The sequence below is a fragment of the Anthonomus grandis genome, chromosome 13 (genome assembly GCF_022605725.1).
Source record: "Anthonomus grandis grandis chromosome 13, icAntGran1.3, whole genome shotgun sequence".
Classification (NCBI taxonomy): Eukaryota; Metazoa; Arthropoda; class Insecta; order Coleoptera; family Curculionidae; genus Anthonomus; species Anthonomus grandis.
The window spans coordinates 21144241-21169947 of record NC_065558.1 but is presented as its reverse complement, the minus strand read 5'-3'; the positions used below and the strand labels follow the sequence as shown (position 1 = coordinate 21169947).

The following is a 25707-nucleotide window of genomic DNA, read 5'->3' as shown; positions in this document are numbered from 1 at the left end:
GAGGGACATTTTAAAATGAAATGTAGGAACTATAGTGTTATTAATACGGATTTGTTTGAGCATGACGCTTTAAGACTTAATTAGGATAGTATATATTACCTAAATTCCGTTAACGATAAACTTGTGGCTTTTAACAACAATATACTTTGTTTAGTCGATAAACATGCGCCAATTATGACTAAAAATATTAAAAATAAACCATTTACTCCTTGGATAACAGACAATATTAAATTGCTTATGAAGCTCCGAGATAAAGCACTGCGAAAATATAAAAAAAATAAAACTGAGTTAAATTTAAACTATTATAGGCAAATGCGAAACTATACAAAACATGCTATTCAGGGGAAAAATATCATATTTTAACACACTTTCTACAAAAAAAAATCGTGATTTTTGGATAAATGCTAATAAACTACATCTAACTAAATCAAAGAATACCGATCTGCCTTGTAATTTTAGTAATCCAGGAGCCCTAAATAATTATTTTTCTCAATGCGTTAACCAAATTAACAATAATATATCACAAACCAAATTAAATTTTTACAATGAAAATAAATTGAATAATAGTATTCAAGAATTAAATTTAAGTCTTCTTGATGAAGAAAGGGTTAACAGTATAATTAAGACCATAAAATCAAATGCTATAAGAGCTGACGGACTTTGTATAAATGATATCAAGCTTTGCCTACCTTTTTGTAAAAAACCACTTCTAAACATTTTAAATACTTGCATTCTTACAAATGTATATCCTGATATCTGGAAAAAAGCACTTAATAAGACCCATTTCAAAAATCTCTAATCCAAAAGAACTAAAAGACATAAGGCCTATAAGTATTTTATCAGTAGTTTCTAAAATTCTAGAAAAGCATATTCACCAACAACTTTATAATTTTGTTAACTCATTTGGTATACTTCCAGATACGCAATCGGGATTTAGGAGGAATTATAGTACAACTACTAGTCTGGTGGGAATGTTAGATAATATAAGACTTAACGAAGAACATAAACAAAGTACTTGCATGGCGGTGCTTGATTTTAGCAAAGCATTTGATACTATAAATCACTCAATGCTCCTTGCAAAGTTGGGATATTTTGGTTGTTCCGAATCTACAGTTTCTTTTTTGGAGTCCTATCTTAAAAATAGATCACATTCGGTGTTGTTAAAAACCAAGAATGGAAGTTTGGAGCACTCAAGGTATCTTGACTTGGAAGTTGGTGTTACTCAGGGCTCCATATCGGGACCTCTTTTATTTTCGATTATGTTGCGGATATGCCTAACTGTATTGAACATTGTAAATTACAACAATATGCTGATGATTCTCAAATATACATGCCATTAAATTTTTTAAATTTTAATATTTCTGAGCAAAAAATTAAATCAGATATACTAAACATAGTTAATTTTTCCAATGAGCATAACTTAAAAATTAACCCTGCTAAATCTAACATTATATGAAAGTATAAATATTGAGATTAATGGAGAAAAAATTCCAGTTGTCAATGAAGTGAAAATATTAGGATTGACTTTAGATTCTAACTTTTGTTTTGAGACACACATTAAGAACAAATTAAATATAGGCTATATGCGTCTTAGAAATCTGTACAGATTTAAAAATGTCTTAAAGAGTAAAACCAAATATTATCTCTGCAATAGTCTCATTCTCTCCTTACTCGACTACGGTGATATCGTATATTCTAATTCTATAACATCTGAGCTTTCTAGATCTATACAAAAATTGAGAAGATTTTCTTATAGCGCTGCCTATCGGGAGCATATCACACCTTATTTAAACATAAATTCTATTTTAAATATGGAAAGGAGAAGAAAATTACACATATATGCCTTTATATATAAAATAATAAAGTCGGGTTAACCCCCTTATTATATATTTACCCAACCCAACCCAACCCAACCCCTACTCGTAATGTTGGAAATTTTAGGATACCTCAACATAGAACAAGTAACTTCCACAAGTCATTTTCGGTTGTCGGAGTTACAATGTGGAATAACTTGCCAAATAATATTAAAGATTTGTCATTTAGAAAATTTTACACCAAGGTTAAGCAAATTCTTCTCGACTCCCAACGAGATGCCTAGTAGTATGACTAGTAGTAGATACATAGTAGTATAAACTGCAAAATCAACTAAGACCAAAGATAAGCTGGCCTGTCCAATCTTTTTTTTGTGGTTCTTTTTTGTCTATTCTTGTTACCTTCCGTCGCATGCCAGCCAAATTGCTTTGCCATTTTTTGTTTCTACCCTTTTTAGTTTTGTTCTTTTTTAGGTTAATTAGGATTTTTTTTTTGTGTTTATTTATAATGTTTTCAAGGCCTGTTTCACGCAAATTGCGCTATCGGTTTTATATAATCGCGAAGCAGTTCCTTTTACCAAAAATTGTCAATTTTATTTTCTCATGTAGCTAATTATATTTATAACTATTTTTTGGTAATAAACTTTTTTGACTTTGACTTTGACTTCCACAGTTGGATAGAACAGTTGTAGCCTCAAAACTTACTACATACTCAAAATGTCAAAAAAGCTTATCATATAAATATCTCAGAAGGTTTTCAACACGAGAATGATGCAGTGTCAGTCGATTTATGGGTAAAACAATGTAAGAAAGAAGAAAATTGTATTTTGTGCTATAAACAACAGAGTGTGGTGGATAATAGTGATTTGTATAAGTTGGGTAGTGTAGACTTTTATTTAATTGTAATGACAGATTTTCAAAAAAACATGTTAAACAAATTTGGGAATAATATAATAGCACTAGATGGGACTCATGGCTTAAACAATTATGATTTTGAGCTCACAGCTATTATGGTGGTGGACGAATTTGGAGAAGGAGTGCCAGTATGTTTTATGTTTAGTAATAGGAAGGACACTTTCATTTATGAACTTTTTTTTGATGTAGTTAAATCAAATGTAGGTTTAGTATCTGCAAAAGTATTTATGACTGACATAGTTTTAACTTGTTACAATGCGTGGTGTAGTAAAATGGAGCCTCCGAATCAACATTTATTTTGTTCGTGGCACATTGCCCTTGCATGGCAACATAACTTATCAAAAATAAGTAATAAAGACAAACGTTCAGAAGTATATAAAGTTATAAAATGTTTGCAGTAGAATACTAGTGCAGATATGTTTCCTGAATGCCTTTTCAGTTCAGTATCAGAATTGCTGCTAGATGTTGAGACTCATCAATTTGGGATTTATTTTCAGAAAATTATTTTAACAATTATGAAAAGTGGGCATATTCTTTTAGGGCACATTGTGGAATAAATACAAATATGCGATTGGAGTCCATGCATAAAACCATCAAGTATATTTACCTAAATGGAAAAAAGGTAAATAGGTTAGATAAAAGCCTGCATGTGCTATTAAAATATGTTAGAGAAGTCTGTGGAAAGGGTTATAAAAAATATGCATCTACCAATGAAGACACAGGAGAAATATATTGTGTACAAAAACTTCAGACTGAAAGCTGTTGTGATTTAATGTGCAATAACTGTCAAATTTGCTACCATACTTATTCCTGCACGTGTAATGATTTTTGCATTAGAAATTCCATTTGCAAACACATTCATTTTGTAGCATTGTTATATAAGAAAAGTAAAAATATGCCACGATCAGAAAATACATTCGAAGGAAGTACCTCCTGCAGCAGCTCGTCCAGAAAAAATCTTAATAATAAATTCGATGCATTAAGAGATCGATTTGCTACGCGAGTATTAAGCACGTTTACCAAGTTGCAAAATACTGATGCAAATACTTTAGATGATGAAGTAATACTGCAAATTGAAAGTCATTTGGATACAGTCAATAAATTACTTGATTTGCCTACTACTTCATTTGTTCCAGTCGATTGTAATAACGAGCCAACCACTAAAAAAATTAAAAAACAAAACAGATTCTTTTCAACTCAGGAAAAAAGAAAAGTTAATAAGAGCATGTGCAAGAAGCCAACCGCTTCTGAAACAGTAGATATTAATGCGGATTTAAAAAGAAATTTTAAACAGTTATTTGTTTAAAGTACTTCTTCAATAGATCATAATTATTTCTTATAAACATTATACATATAAGTTATTATAGGTATTTGCTTTCGTTTATGTCGTCATCATATCTAATAATTTAATGTATTTACTGTGTGAAAGAAAGAAATAAATAGGTATTCAAAATAATAGTGTTCTTTTTATTTGTTTTTGACTTTGTCATTTAATAATAGCCTTTTAATAAGTACCTATACCTAATAATATACGATCATGTTTCAGTTTGGCTTATGTTAAATATATCACATTATTACAGTAGTACGTACAGTATAGTAGGTAGAATAGCAAATAAATTGTGTAACAAATTATCATATAAAAATGATAAGAAATTTATTAGGTATTGGAATGCCAAAAATTTTGGAAATATCCTATTTTGAACTTACTTTAGTACTTTCGTACGTACGTACTTTCGTACTTTTGGTCTTAGAATATCTAATGCCAGATAAACATAGCAGATACCAAAGGGGTGTTAATACTTTTGTCAGGATGGGTTGGCTTAGATAAAGGCGGGTTTTATAGTAATAATTATATTTTAATCATCATCAGTGTCAAAAATTTATTCTCGTAAATTTATACTAGATACATTTGAATAATGATAAACTAAAAAGGAAAGGACGTCTATATTTTCATAATTATTATTATTGAGCTTATAAATATTCATGGGCTCTTTTTTATAGAAGAATCGCCCAATAAAGTTATTCGGTCTGTTTCTGGGATACCCTGTATAATAAAAGGATCAAAGATGGTCAACATATGTTAATATAAAGCGCAGCTAATAAAAAAAAAAACAAATTAAATATTATTTTAGAAAATGTGTAAAAGGACACAAAGTCAAAGTTTACAAACTTTTAACAAATTTTCTAACACATTAAGTCACTTTGAGTCTATAGACTGCTTCTCTGAAAATATTATTTTCTCGTCTATTAATTTATACACATTGCACTTCATTAGCTAAAATACTACGCTAGATTACCCATTTGCCCATTTTAAAAATACTGCGGATGCCTAACCTGAAAAAACGGCCAATGAATGACGAATAGAAAGAACCAATCAAAACATGGAATTAACTTGGGATTTAGCCTCTCGTCTTCTGGTCATATATTCGAAATAAAAGAACTGATTTTAGCCTTCCCTCCAGAATGACATACAATAACAGGATTAGTATGAATATCTCGGATACTGCAGATATGTTTGCAGACTACTTTTCATCGGTCTATTCGAATGAGCAAGTCAATGACATACCATCTTTTGATTTTGATCAATCAATTTGTCTGAGCAATTTAACTCTGTCAACGCAGGATGTTTATGAGGTTATTACTTCCTCTAAGAATAAGCTCTGCTCTGGACCAGATGGGATTCCGGCATTCTTCCTAAAGAAATGTGTTTGTGTTCTTACAAAACCAGTACTGTTCATTTTTAACAAATCTCTAGGTACTGGTTCTTATCCCACTCTCTGGAAGAGAAGTTTTCTAAAACCCATTTTTAAATCTGGTAGTAGAAATGAAATTTCCAATTATCGGGCTGTGTGTAACCAATCTGAGTTGCCAAAGCTGCTTGACTGCCTGGTCAGTCATAAGATTGCCTGGAGTTTTAAATCTTTATTTAATCCTGAGCAATTTGGATTTATAAAAGGCAGATCTACTGATGCTAATTTGGTGCTGTATGTCAACTACCTCTACCGCTGCTTGGAGAAGGGACTTCAGGTTGACTCAATATATACAGATTTTTCCAAAGCTTTTGATAGGGTTAACCATGGGGTACTCTTGCAGAAGCTTAGGGCTTTAGGTATTGTGGGGCCTCTTCTTCAGTGGATCTCGGGATTCATCAGAGGTAGAACCCAGATTGTTAATCTTGGAGGTACATATTCTTCTGAAATTTTGGGGCCATCTGGGGTGCCACAGGGCTCTCACTCAGGCCCTGTTTTGTTTTGCCTCTTTTTGAGTGATTTAGTTTGGAAACTTGAAAATTGTCGTGTGCTAATGTTTGCGGATGATGTGAAGCTATATATTTATTTATTTATTTACAGACTTGCCATTTTATAATAAATAGAACTAATTACTAAATACAGTATAGATATACATTGCTATACAAAAAAAAATGAAAGTATATATCACAATATATGCCTTATGCATAGAGTTTGCATTATTTAACATTCTTGTAATAGGGTTATTTTTGCCATAATTTGTAGAATGGTAAGGAACATAAAAAACATTAGTATGCCGATTCCTTCTTATAGGTACATTCAGACATACTAGATTTAAAAGATCTGGACAATCAATTACACCATTAATAATCTTGTGAAGTAAACGAATTTCAAGATTTAGTCTCCTCCCTTCCAAAGTAGCGATCTTAATTCACTATAAGAAAAATCATCTCTGATATAACCACACCTGTAACCAATATAACGAAGAAACTTATTCTGCACTCGCTCAATTGCAGTTACATGTGTTACATAACAAGGGTTCCAGATAGGTGAGCAATACTCCAGAACACTTCTAACTAGCAAGCAATATAGTTTCTTTATCGTAAAAATTGAAAAGTCCTTACTAGACCGTATGATGAAACCTAACATTCTATGAGCCCGAGAGATAATGCCCGATATATGAATATCAAATGATAATTTGCTGTCCAATACAACACTAAGATCCTTTATTTCATCGGTAACCTTTAAGTTAGTATGGTTGATGGAATAATTGTAAGAAATAGGACTTTTTACTCTTGAAAATGATATATGATAGCATTTTTTTACGTTAAGGTCCATATGATTTGCTTGACACCAGCCATAAAAATTATCAATGTCTTCCTGAAGAAGCTTAACATCGGTCATTGTTCTGATAGGCCGAAATATCTTTACATCATCTGCAAACATTAGTACCGAGCTATTTTTTATATTTTGAGGTAAATCTAATAGGAACAAATTGAACAGAAGGGGACCGCAGTGTGACCCTTGAGGTACCCCTGATGAAACAGTTATAGGTCTAGACACCGAACTACCATATTTGACTCTCTGCATTCTATCAGTTAGAAAACTATTTAACCAATCAGCTACCCTACCGCTAATTCCCAAGGCCCTTAACTTTGCAACCAAGAAATTATGGTCCACTCTATCAAAGGCCTTGGAAAAGTCAGTATAAACAGAGTCTTGCTCCATATTGCTTAAAATATGGTTTGTATTGGTAGATCTATTTTTTATGAAACCATGTTGCTCACTATTAAGTATACCACGACAATCACTGTACAGTTTTTTAGCAACAAGGGAGTCAAACAGTTTAGGGATTTCACTCTGAATGCAGACTCCCCTATAATTATCAACAGCCGATCTATTCCCTGATTTAAATATGGGTTTTATATTGCTCACCTTCCAGAAGTCTGGAAAAATTCCTGATTCCATTGATTTGTTAAAAATCATTGCTAGAGGAATAGCCAAAGTGTAAACACATTTCTTTAAAAAGTAACATGGTATTCCATCTGGCCCAATACTTAGTTTAAATGGCATTGAATTTATTCCACCTATTATATCAATTAAACTAAAATGATAATAATTTACATTTATACAATTTTGAAAAACATAATTATTGGAATGATCTTTAACCGGCATTTTATATACACTAGAAAAAAAATCAGAAAATAGATTTACAAGTTCCTGATTATTATGACTATTAATGCCATTAAATTCAACTGTTTGAGGTAACATAAAATGCTTTTTTTTCATTAATGAATGACCAAAAAGATTGAGGATTATCATTAATATTGTGCTCTATATTATTTATAGAAGCATCATAGCAATTTTTTGTTCTTTCAAAAGTTTCAAAGTTCTTTGCAATTTCTTCCAAGTGTTACAAATGTTTCATAATCATAAATTTTACCTGACTCCATGTACAATTTATGGGTTTTCTTTTTTTCTATGACAATCCTACGTAGTTCAGCGCTAAACCACTTTGGAAAGGATGAGGTTTTAAATTTTTTAAAAGGTACAAAATGTTGAATACCCTGAAATAAAATGTCGTAAAATAATGACACATAATCATTTACATTTAAGTTTGCAAAATAAGTTTGCCAATCAATCCCTGCAAAAAAATCATTTAATGGAAAATAGTTACAATTATTATAGTCATAAAAATACTCTTCATAGTTACTGGATATATTATCACAATTAATAGGAACTCCAAAAGTTATGGCAGTATGATGAATACTATTTGGCAGTAATGTGTCAATAGCTTCTGACACATCCATATCTTTTATATCTGAAAAAACTAAATCTAAAAGAGTATTCCTACTGTTTACTACAAAGTTAAGTTGATACATGTTAAGAAAATTAAAACAGTTAAATAAACTATTTGCTGGTGAAGTAGCATTGCACTGTACACTAATACCTGTTACTTCATTTTTCCATGAAACTTCAGGAATGTTGTAATCTCCTGTCACAACAATCCTACAATTATCAATATCAAAATATTTACTAAATAAACTATCCATTGTATTGCAATGAGATTGATAAACTTCTAATTTAGATTGGGGGGGAATATATAGGGTGTTTCAGAGTTGTGGTGCCAAAACCTTAGGGGAGATTCCGCTCAGCAAAATAAGAAAAAAAGTTTATATGAACATGGGTCCGGAAATGTTTCGTTTCCGAGATACAGGGTGTCAACTTTTTTCCAAAAATTAAGTTTTTTATTAATAACTTAGAAATGCGTTAGTCGATTTCATTGAATTTTTTACAGTTTATTTAAACCATTATCAGACATCTACTGAAGCAATTAAATTCGATCCGAAATTTCCAGGGGCGTACCAATAGAGCAAGTATTTTGTCTTTTTGTAGAAAAAAATATCACCCTGCAACTTTTTTGCGGTTTTTATTTACTTATTTTAAAAAACCCACTAAAATACAACTTTTTGGTCTCTTGACTTTTTTTAGTGTCTCGCTTCGTTTTTGAGAAAAATTACAATACGGCACCACGGCACGTCTCTGAACTCCATAAGGAAAAATAAAAATGCTTAGGAATTATCCAAAAATGTATCGCAGTGTGTTTGAAAACTAAAAAAAACATTACCACGTAGATAACATCGAAATCGTAAATAATCGTAACTAACATCGAAAATACCGAAATTACATTCCGATCCATTCTAAAGATTATTTTTGTATCAAAGTAAGTGTTTTTGTTTACAACGCTCTGCATTTGTTAAAGTTTAAATTTAACAGTGTTAGTTCTAAAATACCTATCTTGGTAGTTGGTGGTGAAAAAAAATGGAATACACTTTTGCTGACCTAACAGATATGCTTCTTGTGTATGGTGAGGCCCGTTGCAATTTTCGAGAAGCCGAACGAATTTATCGTCGAAAATTTCCCAATAGGCGACATCCCAGCAGAAAAATATTTCCAAATATCGAAAGGCGAATACGAGAAACTGGTACATTGAGTGTAACACGGCCTGATGTTGCTCCCAGAAGAACTGCCCGAACTGTGGCTGCCGAGGAGGAAATTTTGGAAAGAGTGGAAAATGCACCATTCGTTAGCACTCGTGAAATAGCTAATGCTATGGGAATTGGACACAGTTCAGTCTGGAGAATATTGCATGAGCAGCTGCTGCATCCCTACCATTTGCAAAAAGTCCATGCATTGATTCCAGCCGACTATCCACTCCGTGTTTTTTTCTGCCAGTGGTATCTTCGTAGCCTTATAAACAATCCACAGTTTAATAGGAACATTTTATTTTCCGATGAAGCGTTGTTTACCAGAAATGGGTATTTTAATAGCCATAATTATCATGTTTGGCATGAAGAAAATCCTCATGCACCGCACGTTACAGGCCACCAGCAGCGTTTTCATCTAAATATCTGGGCAGGAATTGTAGCTGATCAATTGATTGGCCCATTTGTATTACCACCGCGTCTAAATGGAGATGTTTACTTAGATTTTTTACGCAAGACTCTTCCAGGACTCCTAGAAGAAGTTCCATTAAATAGCAGGCAGCAAATGATATTTCAGCATGACGGTGCACCGGCTCATTTTTACCGAGAAGTAAGAAACTATTTGGATGAAGCTTACCCTGGACGATGGATAGGTAGAGGAGGACCCATTGCATGGCCTCCTCGCTCACCAGATCTTACATCTTTAGATTTTTTCCTTTGGGGTTACCTAAAAAACCTTGTTTATGCTACCCCCGTGGAAACAGTGGAACAATTACAGCAAAGAATTTTCGATTCTTGTCGGACTATTCAGAACACTGCAGGTATTTTCGAACGAGTACGACAAAGTATGGTGAATGCTTGCATCGAAGCAGGAGGTTGTCAGTTTGAACATTTATTGTAATTTTGTTATCAGTGATTACTTTAACAAAAATGTATTCTCGTACCTACTAAGAAAATTGAGAAATAATGTATTATTTTAGAGAAAATTTTATTTGATGTTTTTTTTTAGTTTTCAAAAATAAACACACTGCGGTACATTTTTGGATAATTCCTAAGCATTTTTATTTTTCCTTATGGAGTTCAGAGACGTGCCGTAGTGCCGTATTGTAATTTTTTCTCAAAAACGAAGCGAGACACTAAAAAAAGTCAAGAGACCAAAAAGTTGTATTTTAGTGGGTTTTTTAAAATAAGTAAATAAAAACCGCAAAAAAGTTGCAGGGTGATATTTTTTTCTACAAAAAGACAAAATACTTGCTCTATTGGTACGCCCCTGGAAATTTCGGATCGAATTTAATTGCTTCAGTAGATGTCTGATAATGGTTTAAATAAACTGTAAAAAAATCAATGAAATCGACTAACGCATTTCTAAGTTATTAATAAAAAACTTAATTTTTGGAAAAAAGTTGACACCCTGTATCTCGGAAACGAAACATTTCCGTAAACATATAAACTTTTTTTCTTATTTTGCTGAGCGGAATCTCCCCTAAGGTTTTGGCACCACAACTATGAAACACCCTGTATACACAGCCTAAAATAATTATTGTCTTATTAATTTTTACTTCAACAAAAACCTGTTCAACATTATTTTCAATAATTTCTATTAATTTTGATTGCAAGTTTTTTGCTACCGCAATTAAGACGCCGCCTCCACGTTTTTTACCATCTCTGGCCCTCTATCAACTCTGTATATGTTAAAGTTTAATGGTCCAATTTCCGCATCCTCAAAGTCCTTATTCAACCAAGTTTCACTCAACATTATAATATCATAGGTACATGATAATGAAGCCTGGGAGAAATCGAAAAGTTTTGTCCTCATTCCACCCACATTCTGATAGTAAATCATGAGATTCTGAAATGTTTTTTGATGATATTGTTTTGTACCCGTAGTTTTGTTTTTATTCAACCGATTTTGTTGCCCCGTTATGTTATTACTTAAAAAAACGATTCTTTATTTAAAAATTCTCTGTGTTTATCAAATATAAAGCGCTTAATTCCTACATTGCGAGGCCCAAATTTAGTGTCATATATGGTATCCTTAAGATAAAATGGTACAACTACTACAAATCTTTTTAACTTGGTAGTCTCTGACGGTATTTTCTTGACCATAACGTCAACAGAATCAAAATTGGGTTTTCTCATAATATAGTCTTTAACCATATCAGCAGAAACATGATTTTCAATCCTATTTATATAAATCCATGCTCTACGTTTAGCAGCTGTAAATCCATTTGATTGGTTATTGTCATTTTCAATAACTAAAGGGGCTTCTCCCAATCTTTTCTTAAAACTATTATTCAGGCCTATCACATCCCTTTCCGATGCTGTGCTCCTGCAAAAAGACCTTAATTAGTTGATTGGTGCCACTTGAATAGAATGTCCCTTAATATCAATAAGTGCCATAAGATTACTTTTTCTAAGCAAAGAAACCCTATTGCTTTTCTTTATAAAATAAATAATGTAGCAATTGGTGTCAAAACAGAGGTTTCTGTATTAGGAATATTTATTGACTCCAGGTTGTCTTTTAAAAGTCACATCAATCAGGTGACTGGTAGGGCAATGAAAATGCTGGGTTTTATCCAACGGTCTACAACTGGTTTGTCTTTGTTTACTTTTAGATTACTTTATTGCTCTCTAGTTAGGCCCATCTTGGAGTATGGCTCAATTGTGTGATCCCCGTCATATAACTACTACATTGAGCAGATTAAAAAAACTTAAAATAAATTTTTAAGGGTGGCTGCTTTTAGATGTGGTTACAGGAGACAGGAGTATTACTATCAGTGGGTGAGGGATAACCTGAACTTACCCACATTAGAGTCACGAAGAACATTACTCGACTTATGTTTTATGCATATCAAATCCCCGGTATGAAGGTTGAATGTGGCGGGGCGGAATAGTCTGCCACCCAAGATGGCCGATTGATTCTGATTGTCTAATTTTTGACGTACATCAAATATGACAATAGTGACGTTAATGACATTTTAACTGTCGTATTTGACGATTGTCTTTTTTAAGTTTTCTTTGGGTGGAAAACAAGCCAAGCCTCATGATTATCTTCCAATTTAAAGTTTTTAAGTAAATTTATAGCAAAAAAATGTAAAGCTGTAAAATATTATTTTAGCTAGGCATTCAAAATATGCCTTAGCCAATAAAAGCGGCTTTAATTCTCTTTTAAATTTCTTAACATCCGATATATGTCTAATACATAGAGGAACATGATTGTAAATTTTTGAGTTTTTGGTAAGGGAAGACATAGGAATAGGTAGGGGAACATCATTTACATGACAAGTCAAATGGCCAGTGTCAGAGGGTAGTTTGGGAATTTTGTGAATAAGAGCAGCTGTTTATAAGATAAAGAGTGAAAAAAGAGTTAGGATTTTTTCAGAAATGAAAGAAGAAATGAAGAGTAATATAAAATCCTTTAAAGTATTATTTAGAACCTGAATTGTAATCATAACTAAATGTGATAATCAATAGTTACTAATAATAAAAACTGTTTTGTATTTTATTTTAGAAGAATATTGTATACACAATACACTGTCTTAAGCTGTTTTCTTATGTTTCATGTTCCATACTTACTGGAGACAACCCCACTGACTTGTGACATCTTTACCCGATTGTGACTAACCAAAAATCAAAAGTCATATTTTGTTTTTATTTGCTTATACTAAAAAAATAAAATGGAAAAAACATGCATATTAACTTGTACATATGTATTTGTGTTGTATCTATCTATTAATTAACTTATTTACAATGAGAAGCCAGATTTATTTCAAGAGATAGGTTCAGTTTCTGTCTTTATAAGAGCTTATGTTTTCCATAATATTTATTTGTTTGTTTTCCGTAATATGTGGATATATATTATTTTGTTATAATAATTGTATAGATGGTTAACAAATATATATGTTTAATTTTTTATTTAGGTATGTTTGTTAGATATTTCTTATGTTTTATACACTTATGGAAACAAAAAAAAGCAGGTAATTTTTTCTGAAACTCCAGAAATTAGGATTTTCAGTTAAAATATGCTTTATACCTGTAAAAATTCTATTTTTTACATAAAAGGTCTTATTAATACCATACTTACAGTTTGGAGTATTTAATTTATATTGTAAATTTTTTTATGCATTTTAAAACTTTCTGTTAAATTTATTTTAATTCATCTTAAAATAAAACATTTAAAAGACAATTTAGTTTTGTTTTTTTTATTTAAAATTTGGTCCCATATCTATCGTGCCAATTTATAATTTTTGGTAAGTATCTATAGCTGAATATCTTAAATAAGCAATGTCTTGAGAACCAAATTTAAATTAAATAATATTTTAGTTGATGTGTTAATTCTTCATTGAAGTGATGAGGGATGTCTGAGATGCAATATTTTAATTTTTTCTCAACATTTAAAATTAACGATTTTAATTAAATGTGGGTATTTCTAAACTGATAAGCATATTGTTTTTTTAAAATAAAATAAAATTCTATTTAAATATATCTCATCACTCGTCAGTTAACGCTTCAACTTTTGTAATTCTGCAAATTACTTCAAATCTAAATATCAGGCAATAGATCAGGCTTAAATTTCCCGCCACACGCCACCCAAGATGGTTGCCCCCGTCTTTGTCAACAACGTCAATAAAGCTGTCAACAGAATTTCTGTCTGTTCATTAGGCAACACGCATTTCTCTATATTTGTGTTCTGTGTCCTTTATTAAATCCATAAAACATGTAGTTACAACAATACACATTTTTTATTACCTATGTGAGGTGTGGATTTTGTCAGTAAAAAAAAATTCTAACTTAATTAGGTATACAATTTAAATATTTATAAAATTTAAAGCATTCAGTCACTTATCCATTCATACATCCATTCATGTCATGATTTATTAAAATATTAAATTTAAATATAAATAAAAAGGCAAAACGCGAGTACACAAAAATTAAATAACAAGAAAATATAACATTCATTCACAAATTAACTCATGCACTAATACACAATACTAGAAGAGAGTTTCATTTAAATTTTCAGCCATATACTCATGAAGAGAATAAAAGGCCTTTTCTTGCAGATATATTTTTAGATCTTTCTTTATCTCTTTATCTGATTTTTCTCTGAAGTTTATTGGGAGTTTATTCCAGACATCTAAGATACTATGTACCACATTTTTCTTAACAAATGTAAAATTTGGTTTACAAGTCTTGAAATTGTTTTTGAACCTAGTATTATGCGGATGTTGCCCTTTCAGATTCTCAAAAAAGATTTTATTGTCAAGGATAAACGAAACACATTCATAGATATAAATACAATAAAATGTTAGGATGTTATGATTAATAAAATATGGTTTACAGGATTCCTGATAGGGTAAATTGAATATAGTTCTCAAGCACCTTTTTTGCAAGATAAGAACTCTTTCAGAGTCCCCCGAGTTCCCCCAAAGAATTATATCATATCTGACTCTGGACTGTATATAGACATGATATGCTGAAAGGGAAGCCACTGTACCCACCTCCTGTGTTATTAGTCTCAAAGCGAAGCAATATCTGGACATGTTTGCTGCCACCAACTCAACATGGGCACCCCAATCCAATCTTTCATCCATCATTACCCCAAGGAAGTTAGCTGACTGCTGTGTTCTTATCTCTGTCCTTCCAATTTGCACTAGAGAACTTTCACTAGGCCGTTGTTTAAAGTTTAATATTTGCGTTTTGTTGACACTCAGCAGAAGATTATTTATGCTAAACCTTCTAGCAATCCAACAGTTTGGGCCACTTGATTTGCACACTCCTGATCTGTATTTTTGCTGCATATAAGACTTGCGTCATCAGCAAACATAACCATATCATCATAGACATTGGTGACATCATTGGTGTAGATTATATACAGCAATGGTCCCAGAACGGACCCCTGAGGCACACCTTTTTTTATTTCTTTGTAACCAGACTTGAACTGTCTACCATCACTCATTCTGTCAACTACACACTGCCTACGGTTTGCCAGATAGGACTCTAGAAGTTTAAGGGCAACTCCTCTGATTCCATAGGCTTCTAGTTTTTTAAGCAGTATTGAATGGTCAACACTGTCAAAAGCCTTGGATAGGTCAAGAAAAATTGCCATTGTAGCTTTTCGATCATTCATTGATTTAATAATTTTCTGCAGTGCTTGATATATAGCCCTAACTGTTGATCTGCCTTTTCTAAACCCTCTCTGTAATTCTGCCAGTATTTGATGTTTCTCAAGATAAGTTTCAAGCCTGGTGTATATAATTTTTTCAAAAACCTTGTTTATATTGGGGAGCAGTGATATTGGACGGTAGTTTTTAGGTTCAGAGGGATTGTCTTTTTTGAAGACCGGTTTAACTAGAGCAATTTTGAGAAGTGCTGGATAGGTACCCTGTTGAATTGATAAGTAAGTTTATGACATGAGCTAGTGGCCTTGCCAATTGCCCTGAAATCTGCTTTAAAAATGAAATAGGAATGTCATCATGACTTATTTTTTAGTTGTTTTATTGTGTTCTCTACTTCAGTTGGATTGATAGGAGCCAAAAAAATGCTGTTTAGATGTCTCTTTATTTTGCTTAGATCAATATTATTGTTAAAGTTAATGTCAGGACAGATATTTAGGAAGTAGTCATTAACAGTGTCAAGAAAATCAGATTCACTATCAGATTTAGTATTTGAAGATTCCAATCAGACTTTTTGTTTGTAAATTTTTTAATTAAAGACCATGTAGCCTTCCCTTTATTCTCAGATTCAGCAATATATTTAAAGTTAGTAATTTTTTTAGCCTCTCTAATTACTTTTTTTAAGACCGTACAATATTTTTTATAGTAATTTTTGCTAACATGTCCAGAAATCATTTGATGAAATAAATTGTGTTTCTTTTTTGATGAGATCTTGATACCTTGTGTTAACCAGGATCTATTCTTTGAGCTTTTTGATTTTATTTTTTTTATTGGAAATATTTGGTTGAGCTTAGTATCCAAAATACCTGCCAGCTTATTAAAAGCTTTTTCAGCATCCGCCTCCCCCAGCACATCATCCCACACACAGCCAGTCATTTCAGAACATAAAGCCTTTAATTTAGATTTTGAAAATATTCTCCCCATTTTCCATGCACCAACTTCTTTGTCGGTGTTTAGACTTGTATTAATTGAGATCTGTATTGCATGGTGATCAGAAAGGGCTGTTTCCAATACTTCAGCATTGCTAAAATCTAAAAAGTTAATGAAAAAATTATCTATACATGATATTTTATTTAATAGATTTGGTCTTGTTGTATCAAATATTGTTTGATTAAAATTATAAGAGTGTAAAAGATCCAAAAATTTCCGCTTTTCCATCCCACTCTCATTTAGATTTTTTTCTGGCGATAAATTGACATTAAAATCACCTGTCATAACTATCCTAAAATTCTTGAAAGCTGAACATAAACTCTGACACAATTCCTCAAAGACATCAAGAAATACATCAAAGTCACCAAGACATGACCTATATATACACAGAATCAATAATTTTTGATTTTTATTTAAAATTCCACATACTTCAATTTGTCCTTCAATGCTGTAGTTCTGTATATTAAGCATTTCACTATAATATTGTTCCTTCCCATCTTGGACAAGAATGCAAACACCTCCGTGCTGACTGTGTATTCTCGTATAACAAGTAAGCAGTTGGTACCCATCAATGTGGATGAAATTCTCCTCCCCTGGCCTGAGCCAGTGCTCGCTCAGGCATAAAATTTCATAATTTTTGTTAAGTTTATCTAGAGTGACTTCTAAGTCTTATGTCTTATACACTGGATATTTTGTGTAAATATTCATAACAATTAGAAACATAAATTATCAAAAATTAATTGAATTGGCCAAAAACAGAAACTGGAATGAAATATCTACACAAAACGACCCTAACTTAGCCTTGAATCTTTTGGTAAAAAATATATCTGAAATAATAAATCAATCATACTATGAAAGAGTGTTAAACACAAGAGTTAAAAAAATTAAACCATGGATACCGCAAGGTATAATTACTTCAATAAAAACTAGAGACAAATTAAAACAAAAATTAAAGAAAAATCCTACGCCAGAAAAAATCTTTGAATATAAACAGTACAGAAATAAACTGAATAATCTGATCGAAAATACAAAAAATGATTACTACAAAAATAAAATTCAGGAAAATAGTAATAGCATAAAAAAAATATACAATTTTATAAATGAGGCTGTAAATGAAAATGGGAATGAGAGTAAGGGGGAAATAAAAATGATTAGATCGCAAAATAGTGATCAAATAATAAATCCTATAGAGATCGCTAATCATTTTAACAAGCATTTCATGAATGTTGGTTTAAACCTATCAAAAAGCATTAATACTCCCCCTCACCCCTTCACAATAAACAGGACATTCCCAAATTCCATGTATTTGAAACCCGTTGCTCAGAATGAGATAATTAAATATATAAATTCTTTAAAAAATAATGGTTCACCTGGTAAAGATGGAATTTCTGCAAAAATCTTAAAACTGCTCCATATGCACATTTTACCACCACTTGTACATATTATAAACTTAATTTTTAAAACTGGTGTAGTGCCAAGTCATTTTAAAATATCTGTGGTGAGTCCAGTTTTTAAGTCCGGAAGTAAGGAATTGATGGATAATTATAGACCAATAAGTGTCATATCTAACCTGGGAAAAGTCTTCGAAAAATGCTTTAAGGATAGACTGTTATGTTATTTTGACCAAAATAATGTACTATCAAAAAATCAATTTGGTTTTACTCGAGGAGTCAGAACAATAGATGATATATATGAGCTTGTTAGTGATATAACTAAAAGTATGGACAAAAATAAAAAGTGCCTTGCGGTGTTTCTCGACCTAACAAAAGCATTTGATACAGTGTCACACCAAATATTATTACAAACATTAGAAAAATATGGTATCAGAGGCAAAGTATTACAACTTTTACAGAGTTATCTATCAAACAGAATGCAATACACCAAGATAAAAAATAACCTTAGCGATCCTGATATCATTAAAATTGGAATACCGCAGGGCACTGTACTAGGACCCCTACTTTTCAATGTTTATATAAATGCAGTGAATGATATAAAAACTCCTGGCAAAGTAATATCCTATGCAGATGATACAGGAATTATATTTATTGGAGACACATGGCAAGAGGCAAAAGTTAAGTTTCAAGAAGGTCTATCATTAATCAAACATTTTTTCGACACCTTTAAATTGTCACTAAATCCAAAAAAAACCAAATATATAGCATTTTCCATAAACAGTTCAAATAGACCAAACTTTCAAAATATTATTGTAAACAATATTAATGAACCAATTGCACAGGTAAACTCTATAAAATATTCGGGAGTCCATATAGACAAACATCTAAAATGGGATATACACATTGATTATTTAACAAAAAAGATAAAGGCACTCTTACATAAATTTTATATATTAAGGGAAATTTTGTGCAGAAAACTCATTGTGTTGATCTATAAAGCTCTCGTGGAACCCCTATTAAGGTATGGGATATTGATTTGGGGTGGGGCATATGGAAAACAGTCTAAAAAATCTTAAAACAATACAAAATTCAATAGTAAAGATAATGTTAAAGAGACCTAGGTTATTTTCAACAAAGCAATTATATAATTCTGAAATACAAGATTTGAAAACTCTTTTTATAACAACCTGTTGCTCTTATGTTCATAAATTCTATGGTAAACAAAGTATAATAAACCATAGACACCAAACCCGAGCTAATAAACACCAGCAAATTGTACTACCTTATATGATTCGAGATTTTGGTCAACATTCGGCAGTATTTTTAGCTCCAAAATTTTATAACCTTCTCCCAGAAAATGTCAAACAACAGAAATACTTCAAAAAGTTTAATGAGCATGCCCTAAGTTATATATTAGGTAACAAAAGAAAATTTTGTTGATTGATCATATGTGCTTGTATCAATATTCTGCTTTTCACCAAACTTTTTATTTTCTTACTCGATAGCAATCACAACATAAATACATAAGGGAAAAAGAAAAAAATCTCAGTATGGACATTTATTCAATTATTTATTTTGTTTCAAATATTATAGGTTTTAGGTACCAAAGACTAGAAAATTCTGTAAAATACTACATAATACCTTCGTAGTTAAAATGTATATGTGTATATAGTATATGATTCTTTTTGATTTTTGTTATGTAGTTTTGGGTAAACTTATTTAAAATGTTAAATATTGTGAACTAATTTATATAACGGCTAGCCTGCTAAGGGTAACAACATTGATATATTAGAATTTTTAAATTGTTTCTACCATAGCACATACAGATACTCTGGTATCTAGGTGCTTTATATTCTTAGAATTGTAATATTTTATATTGAAGTTGAATATATTGAATTGAATTGAATTGAATTTGAACATCTGGGTTTATTATTCCTGACATCGGTGGTTGTTTGGATCTTGTCTCAGGTGTAAAAAATGGTTCACCACTACACCTTTACCCCATAGCTGCGAGTTAATGATCTTTTTTTTGTCCTATTAAGGTTTTAAATGCTACTATAGATTGTCCTGAGTTATTGTCTCTTTTTAAACTTAGGGTGCCTTCCAGATTGAATAGACAATCAGAAATATTTTCAGTCCCATTCCACCATACCAATTATGGTATTAATGAGCCAATTACACAAATGGCTCAAAGTGCTAATGGTCTGTCAGGACAGATAAGCTTTTTTGACTCTAGGATTACATCTTTTAAGGGGCAGTTAAAGAAGATTATTTCATAGGGGCTTTAATTAATTAACTCATCTACACCTTTCATTGATTTATAGACAGTTTTGTATCCGAATATATATGTTTGTATGGGTATGCTATGTAACACTTTTGTAAATGGATTCCGTAAATAAATAAATTATTAAATAAATAAAGACTGTTTATTTAATAATTAAAAATGTTGTAATTTTTATGCCAATTTGTTATTTTTTTTTTTAAACTGTTAATTAATATAATCGAATTAATTGTTTATTTTTGTTAAATTTAGGTTTACATAATCTAATTATAATATATCTTGTTATTTTGTAATGGGGATTTGCTGTAAAATAAATAAATTAAAAAAAAATGGTGGGCATATTAAGCAATTATGAACATTTTTTACTGGTTTAGTCATATATTAGTTAAGAGTTTAATTGCATTCTAATTTATTTGTGTGTACTGCATTATATATGTGTATTTTTTATTTAATATCAAAATTTATGGGTTTTAAAAATAATGATTTTGGAAAACTATACTCTAACCAGTTTCTAATGTTGCAACCAAATCATAAATGTTAAACCCAAATATATTAAAAATTACTGAACCAAATATAAATAATGCATATATTTTTGAATTAAGAATAAAGACATCATCATCAGATCATTTAAAAAAATAAAATACATGGTGTACCATTTCAGAAATGACCCTGTACATATGTTTACATGAAATCAATAGCCCTATTGTTTGAACACAATTAGATTAAAAAGCACATAAACCTTATCAGGTCTTAGAAAATAATGAATGTCTGCAATCGCTTTTGCAATAACGGTAAAGATAATATATGCAGTAAAGGAATATTTGCTATTGCTTACTTGACATTTATTATCACTCATAATACTGCAAACATAATGTGAACAATTTAAATCAGTTATTCAACTGAACACCATTATAGATAAAACTACTAATAAATATTTTAATAAAGAAAGGACCCTGTTGGGTTTAACTTACATTCCAATCCAAGGAGGTGACATCTTTGTTGCTTGGAACCTCGCTGTCCCCCTTTCTGATACAGTGTCTCAAAATCAGCTGAGCCCTATCTTTGGTAGCGGCATTGTCACTCATATCCCAAATCCTCGCTGTACTGTCCCCGGAACCACTCGCCAAAAGATCTCTCGTAGGATTCCATGCACAAATAAATACCTCAGATTCATGGCCCCGCAGGGCTGTGGCTTTCGTTGGTGGGATTTCTATAGACTGGTCTACATCCATACATTCATTTTGAGTTGATGCCACTACAGCTAAAATATTTTTTTAGTGAAAGTCAACAGTTTAGAAGTCACTTTATTTGTAGGTTTTATTTGATACACAAAAGGACAAATATAAATATGGACATTAATTAGGCTATAATATATTTCTAGAGAATAAGTTTAACTTATAAAATATAAAGGCAGATACATATCACATAGGTTAAATAGTAAATACATCATTCAAATAAAACTAAGAGTTAGGTTTTACCTTCCTCTCCATTAGCCTCTACAGTTTCATTTTTAACTGCCTGTTTCTGTTGGTTTTGCTGGTTTTGTTTTGCTGCAACCACATCAGGCATAACAGCATCAATAAGACTCAGACTTTCAACAAGTCTTTGTTCAGTTCCATCTTCTCCAATACTGATTTCAGCCTCGGTATACTGCAGCCCCTTTTGTAAGATGCTTAACAAAGCGGCCGGTGGAACCAGTGCTCCGTTGATGTTTGTTTGTGAAATATGAGATTCTATGCCAAAAGTATAAGCAGAGTGCTGGAAACCTGTAATAAAATGTGAATTTGTCCTATTAAATTAAGAACTAACATAATAAACTTATTGGCTTGGAAAATATCTTAGATAAGGTTGTGCTTACCAGATTCCTGTAAGTATCTATAAACGAGAAAATTAACTTCGTCGCTGGAGAAACTCATATTGAATTAGCATTTAGATACGATTCCAAGGAATGTGCACAATTTAATTGAATAAAAGATGTTAAAATAAAAATTCTAATTCCAAACACAGCCTCCAGTCAACCTTCTCAATACAAAACACAAACACGTTAATGTCAAAGATCGAAAATGTCAAATGTCAATCGGTGAGGCTCTTTCATGCCATGCCGGTTGCACGATTTTCAGCGTGGAATGGTTCTTAAGGTATGTTTTGCTTGAAGCGACTATTGCGATAATCGCAGTGCGATAATAGCGCGACGATAATCGCTAGCAATGATCGCCAGTCGGAGCGTTTTGCTTACAGCGAGTATTCTGTCGGCATGTTCTAGGAACAACCTGTGGCTAAAATTTGTAATCATTCGTCAGTAAGCTGTTATAGACATAGTGAGTCTCTCGATGAGTGTAACAAAAAGAAAAAATAAAAAATTGATGTTGAAATATCTTTTGCTGGAAGAAATTGACAATGAAGACATGTTAGAAATGTTAAATTTACCAAGATTTCCTAAACATCCCATCTTTAAATCAAGAATGAATGAAGAATACTTCAAAGTATTGATTACAAATCATTTGTGTGCTGGCGACAAAAAGTTTGCAGAATTTTTCACACTTTCTAAATTTCAGTTTGATTTTGTGTTAAGTTGAATTCAAGAAGATATTAAGAAGTTGTCTACGAACTGCAATCTTTACCCAACCTAAGCAGAAGAGAAACTCGCTCTAACTTTAAGGTAGGTATATAGGGCAGAGGTCCCTATTTTGGACCGGCTCTTAAATTGGACCATCGCCTTTATTCGAATAAAAACTGTGCCAGGCGCCATTTGTTGGCCGGTAGATATAGCTTATATATTTGCTAGCTGCAGCCCGAAACAAGAGATCTGTACAGTTCGAATAATTCGGGAAATAATATGTGTTATGTTTTCGTACTGGCTGATGTAATTTTGTTGTTAGCTTCTTAGGGCTTTATTTTTTTACTGGTGAGTAACTCTGTTATCTGCCTATGTATATATTTTAAACATGTTGTCACCTATTATTTCGCTTTAAAGTTTACCTGTTTTTCACAACAAAACCGTTTTAAAAACGACTATTTTAAAGTGAGGTATACTCCTAAATTGAACCACTTAATAAATCTTATTTTGGACCCGTCCAAATTAAGCAACTTTTTTTTTTCTTCAAGGTAAGTATGTCACAACGTGGAAAATATGAAAAATGGAACGAGGAAGATATGAAACAAGCCTTAATTGCCCATCAAAATGGAGGATTTTAAACGAAATAGCTAGTAGGTATAAAATACCGAAGGCAACTTTAAAACGCAGAATTGACGACAAAAACAAATATGTTCATAAAAGTGATAAAAAATTTGGACGAGCCGCAGATCTTCCACCAGAAATTGAGGAAGAGACAATAAAGCATGTTCTAGAGCTTGAGAGAAGTCTGTTTGGAATCACTCGTAGTGATTTAAGGAAACTCGCATACGATGTCGCCGAAGCGAATGGAATTCCGCACAGGTTTAAAAATGGACGAGCGGAGGAAAAAGTGGTATTATTGTTTTATGTCTAGACACAAAGAGCTATCGCTTCGCCAGCCGGAGGCAACTTCAGCGGCGAGGGCTGTAGGGCTCAGCAAGGAAAAAGTTGAAGCTTTTTTTAATTGCCTCACTGCTCTTTACGATAAACATAAGTTTGGTCTGTCGGAGATATATAATGTAGATGAGACCGGCGGCAAAAAATAATTGGACAGAAGGGTAAGCATCAAATAGGATCTCTTACAAGCGGAGAACGTGGAGTAAAGACGACATGTGTTTGCTGCATTAATGCTGCTGGTATGTACGTCCCACCGGTGCTTATATTCAAGCGAATAAGTTTCAAAGATAAGGACTAAGAACTCAAAGAAGGCGCACCTCCAGAAACAGAATTTGCTTGCTCAGAATCGGGCTGGATAACGAGTGAATTATTCGCAAAATGGCTAAGGCATTTTATTAATTTTGCGAAGCCATCTACAAATAAGAAAGTACTTTTGATAATGTATGGACCACCCATACAAAAAATTTAGAAGCCGTAACTTTAGCAAAGGATAATGGAATCATTATGTTGTCACTATCAGCACACACTACCCACAGGTTGCAACCCTGTGACGCCTCATTCTTTAAGCCCCTTAGTTCATATTACAATCAAGCAGCAAATAAATGGCTTTGTGCGTACCCTACCCAAAATATTACGCAATTTCAGGTATCAAGATTACTGTGAGAAGCATATGCAAAAGCTGCATCAGTGGGAAATGCTATAAGCGGATTTGCGAAATGCGGCATATGGCCTTTAGATCAAAATGTGTTTGATGACAGTGATTTCGTTTGCCTTTCCAATGTGAATATCGAGCCTACAAATGCGCCAAAAGACAACATTAGCTCTTCAGTAAACGAAATGTCCCAGAGTACTTCTACTAACATCAGCAGCCTATCCCAGCATGCCTCCACATCCTCAGATATATCGGCAGAGCTTGCATGCTCCAAGCCATTGCCATCGCCCCAAAAAAGAAAATCTATTTCTGAAATATCTCCTCTACCAATTTTAAAGCGAAAATCGCGCACAGCAGCCTCCAGTTCTACGACAATAATAACTAGTAGCCCCTACAAGGATGCCCTTGAAGAAAAACAACATAAGAAAGTGGCACCTCCTCAAACCGTTAAAAAGGTATTTTCTTCTTCAAAGCCGACCCGGACAGTCCTCTGCATCTAAATCTGACAAGGGAAAACGCCGTTTGCCGCAAAAGTCATAAGGTGAATCGGAAGACGAAGAGTGCCTTTGCCTATCTCCATTTTTGCAATGTGGTCCAGGGGAAAAGTGGATACGCTATGTTTTGTACAAGAAGTGGGCACACTTAAAGTGCACCACTGCCCTCAATACTGAGTTCTATGAATGTATAAACTGCGAGTCTGACAGTGACTAATTTTTTCTTTTATATACCCAATATTTTAGGCTTATATGTATATTAGTAAATTAATCTCAGAATTACATTTAGTTTTGTACTGTATTTGAATAGTTTAAAAACGTTTTTCATTAAAAATAAAAAAACATAGACATGGTCCAATTTAGGGAACTTGCGGTTCACAATAGGAAACCAGTATCCTAAATTGGACCAATGACTCTATTCTGATTTGTTTTTTTTTTTGCTAACCACAGGAACAGGTTTGTAAGCTCTATACATTTATAACAGGCCTAAAGTTATGTACAATTTTTTTGTTACAATTTGGTTCACAAAATTTCATTTTACAGAGGTATTTTGTTGGGTGGTCCAATATAGGGACCTTTCCCCTACCTACGTAGGCGTAGTTTTAAGGATCAAGTATTTGCAATAACAAACATATTTCAATTTAGCTTTTCGTTATTGGAAATAAATATAGATTTTTTTATATATTTTTATTAAAAATAAAACACTACATAAAAAACCCTATTTTGTTAAATATGAATATATAATTGTATCACCATTGTTTGAAGCCCATCCAAAAATACCCTGGATATCAGTACAGTGTTGAGAATGCAGTT

At 32.3% G+C, this 25707-nt stretch overlaps 1 protein-coding gene across 1 annotated transcript in view; it reads right to left on the bottom strand.

Annotated features, from left to right (window-relative positions):
• LOC126743669 (F-box-like/WD repeat-containing protein TBL1XR1) overlaps positions 1-22286 on the bottom strand; it is a 53908-nt gene extending 31622 nt beyond the window's left edge. Inside the window, exons 1-3 of the mRNA XM_050450872.1 lie at positions 22096-22286; positions 21716-22003; positions 21209-21498 (exon numbers count right to left, since the gene is read on the bottom strand). Coding sequence (XP_050306829.1) covers positions 21209-21498; positions 21716-22003; positions 22096-22153 — 636 coding nt within the window. The 5' untranslated portion in view covers positions 22154-22286. The remainder of the gene's footprint in view (positions 1-21208; positions 21499-21715; positions 22004-22095) is intronic.
• Positions 22287-25707: the final 3421 nt, after the last annotated feature.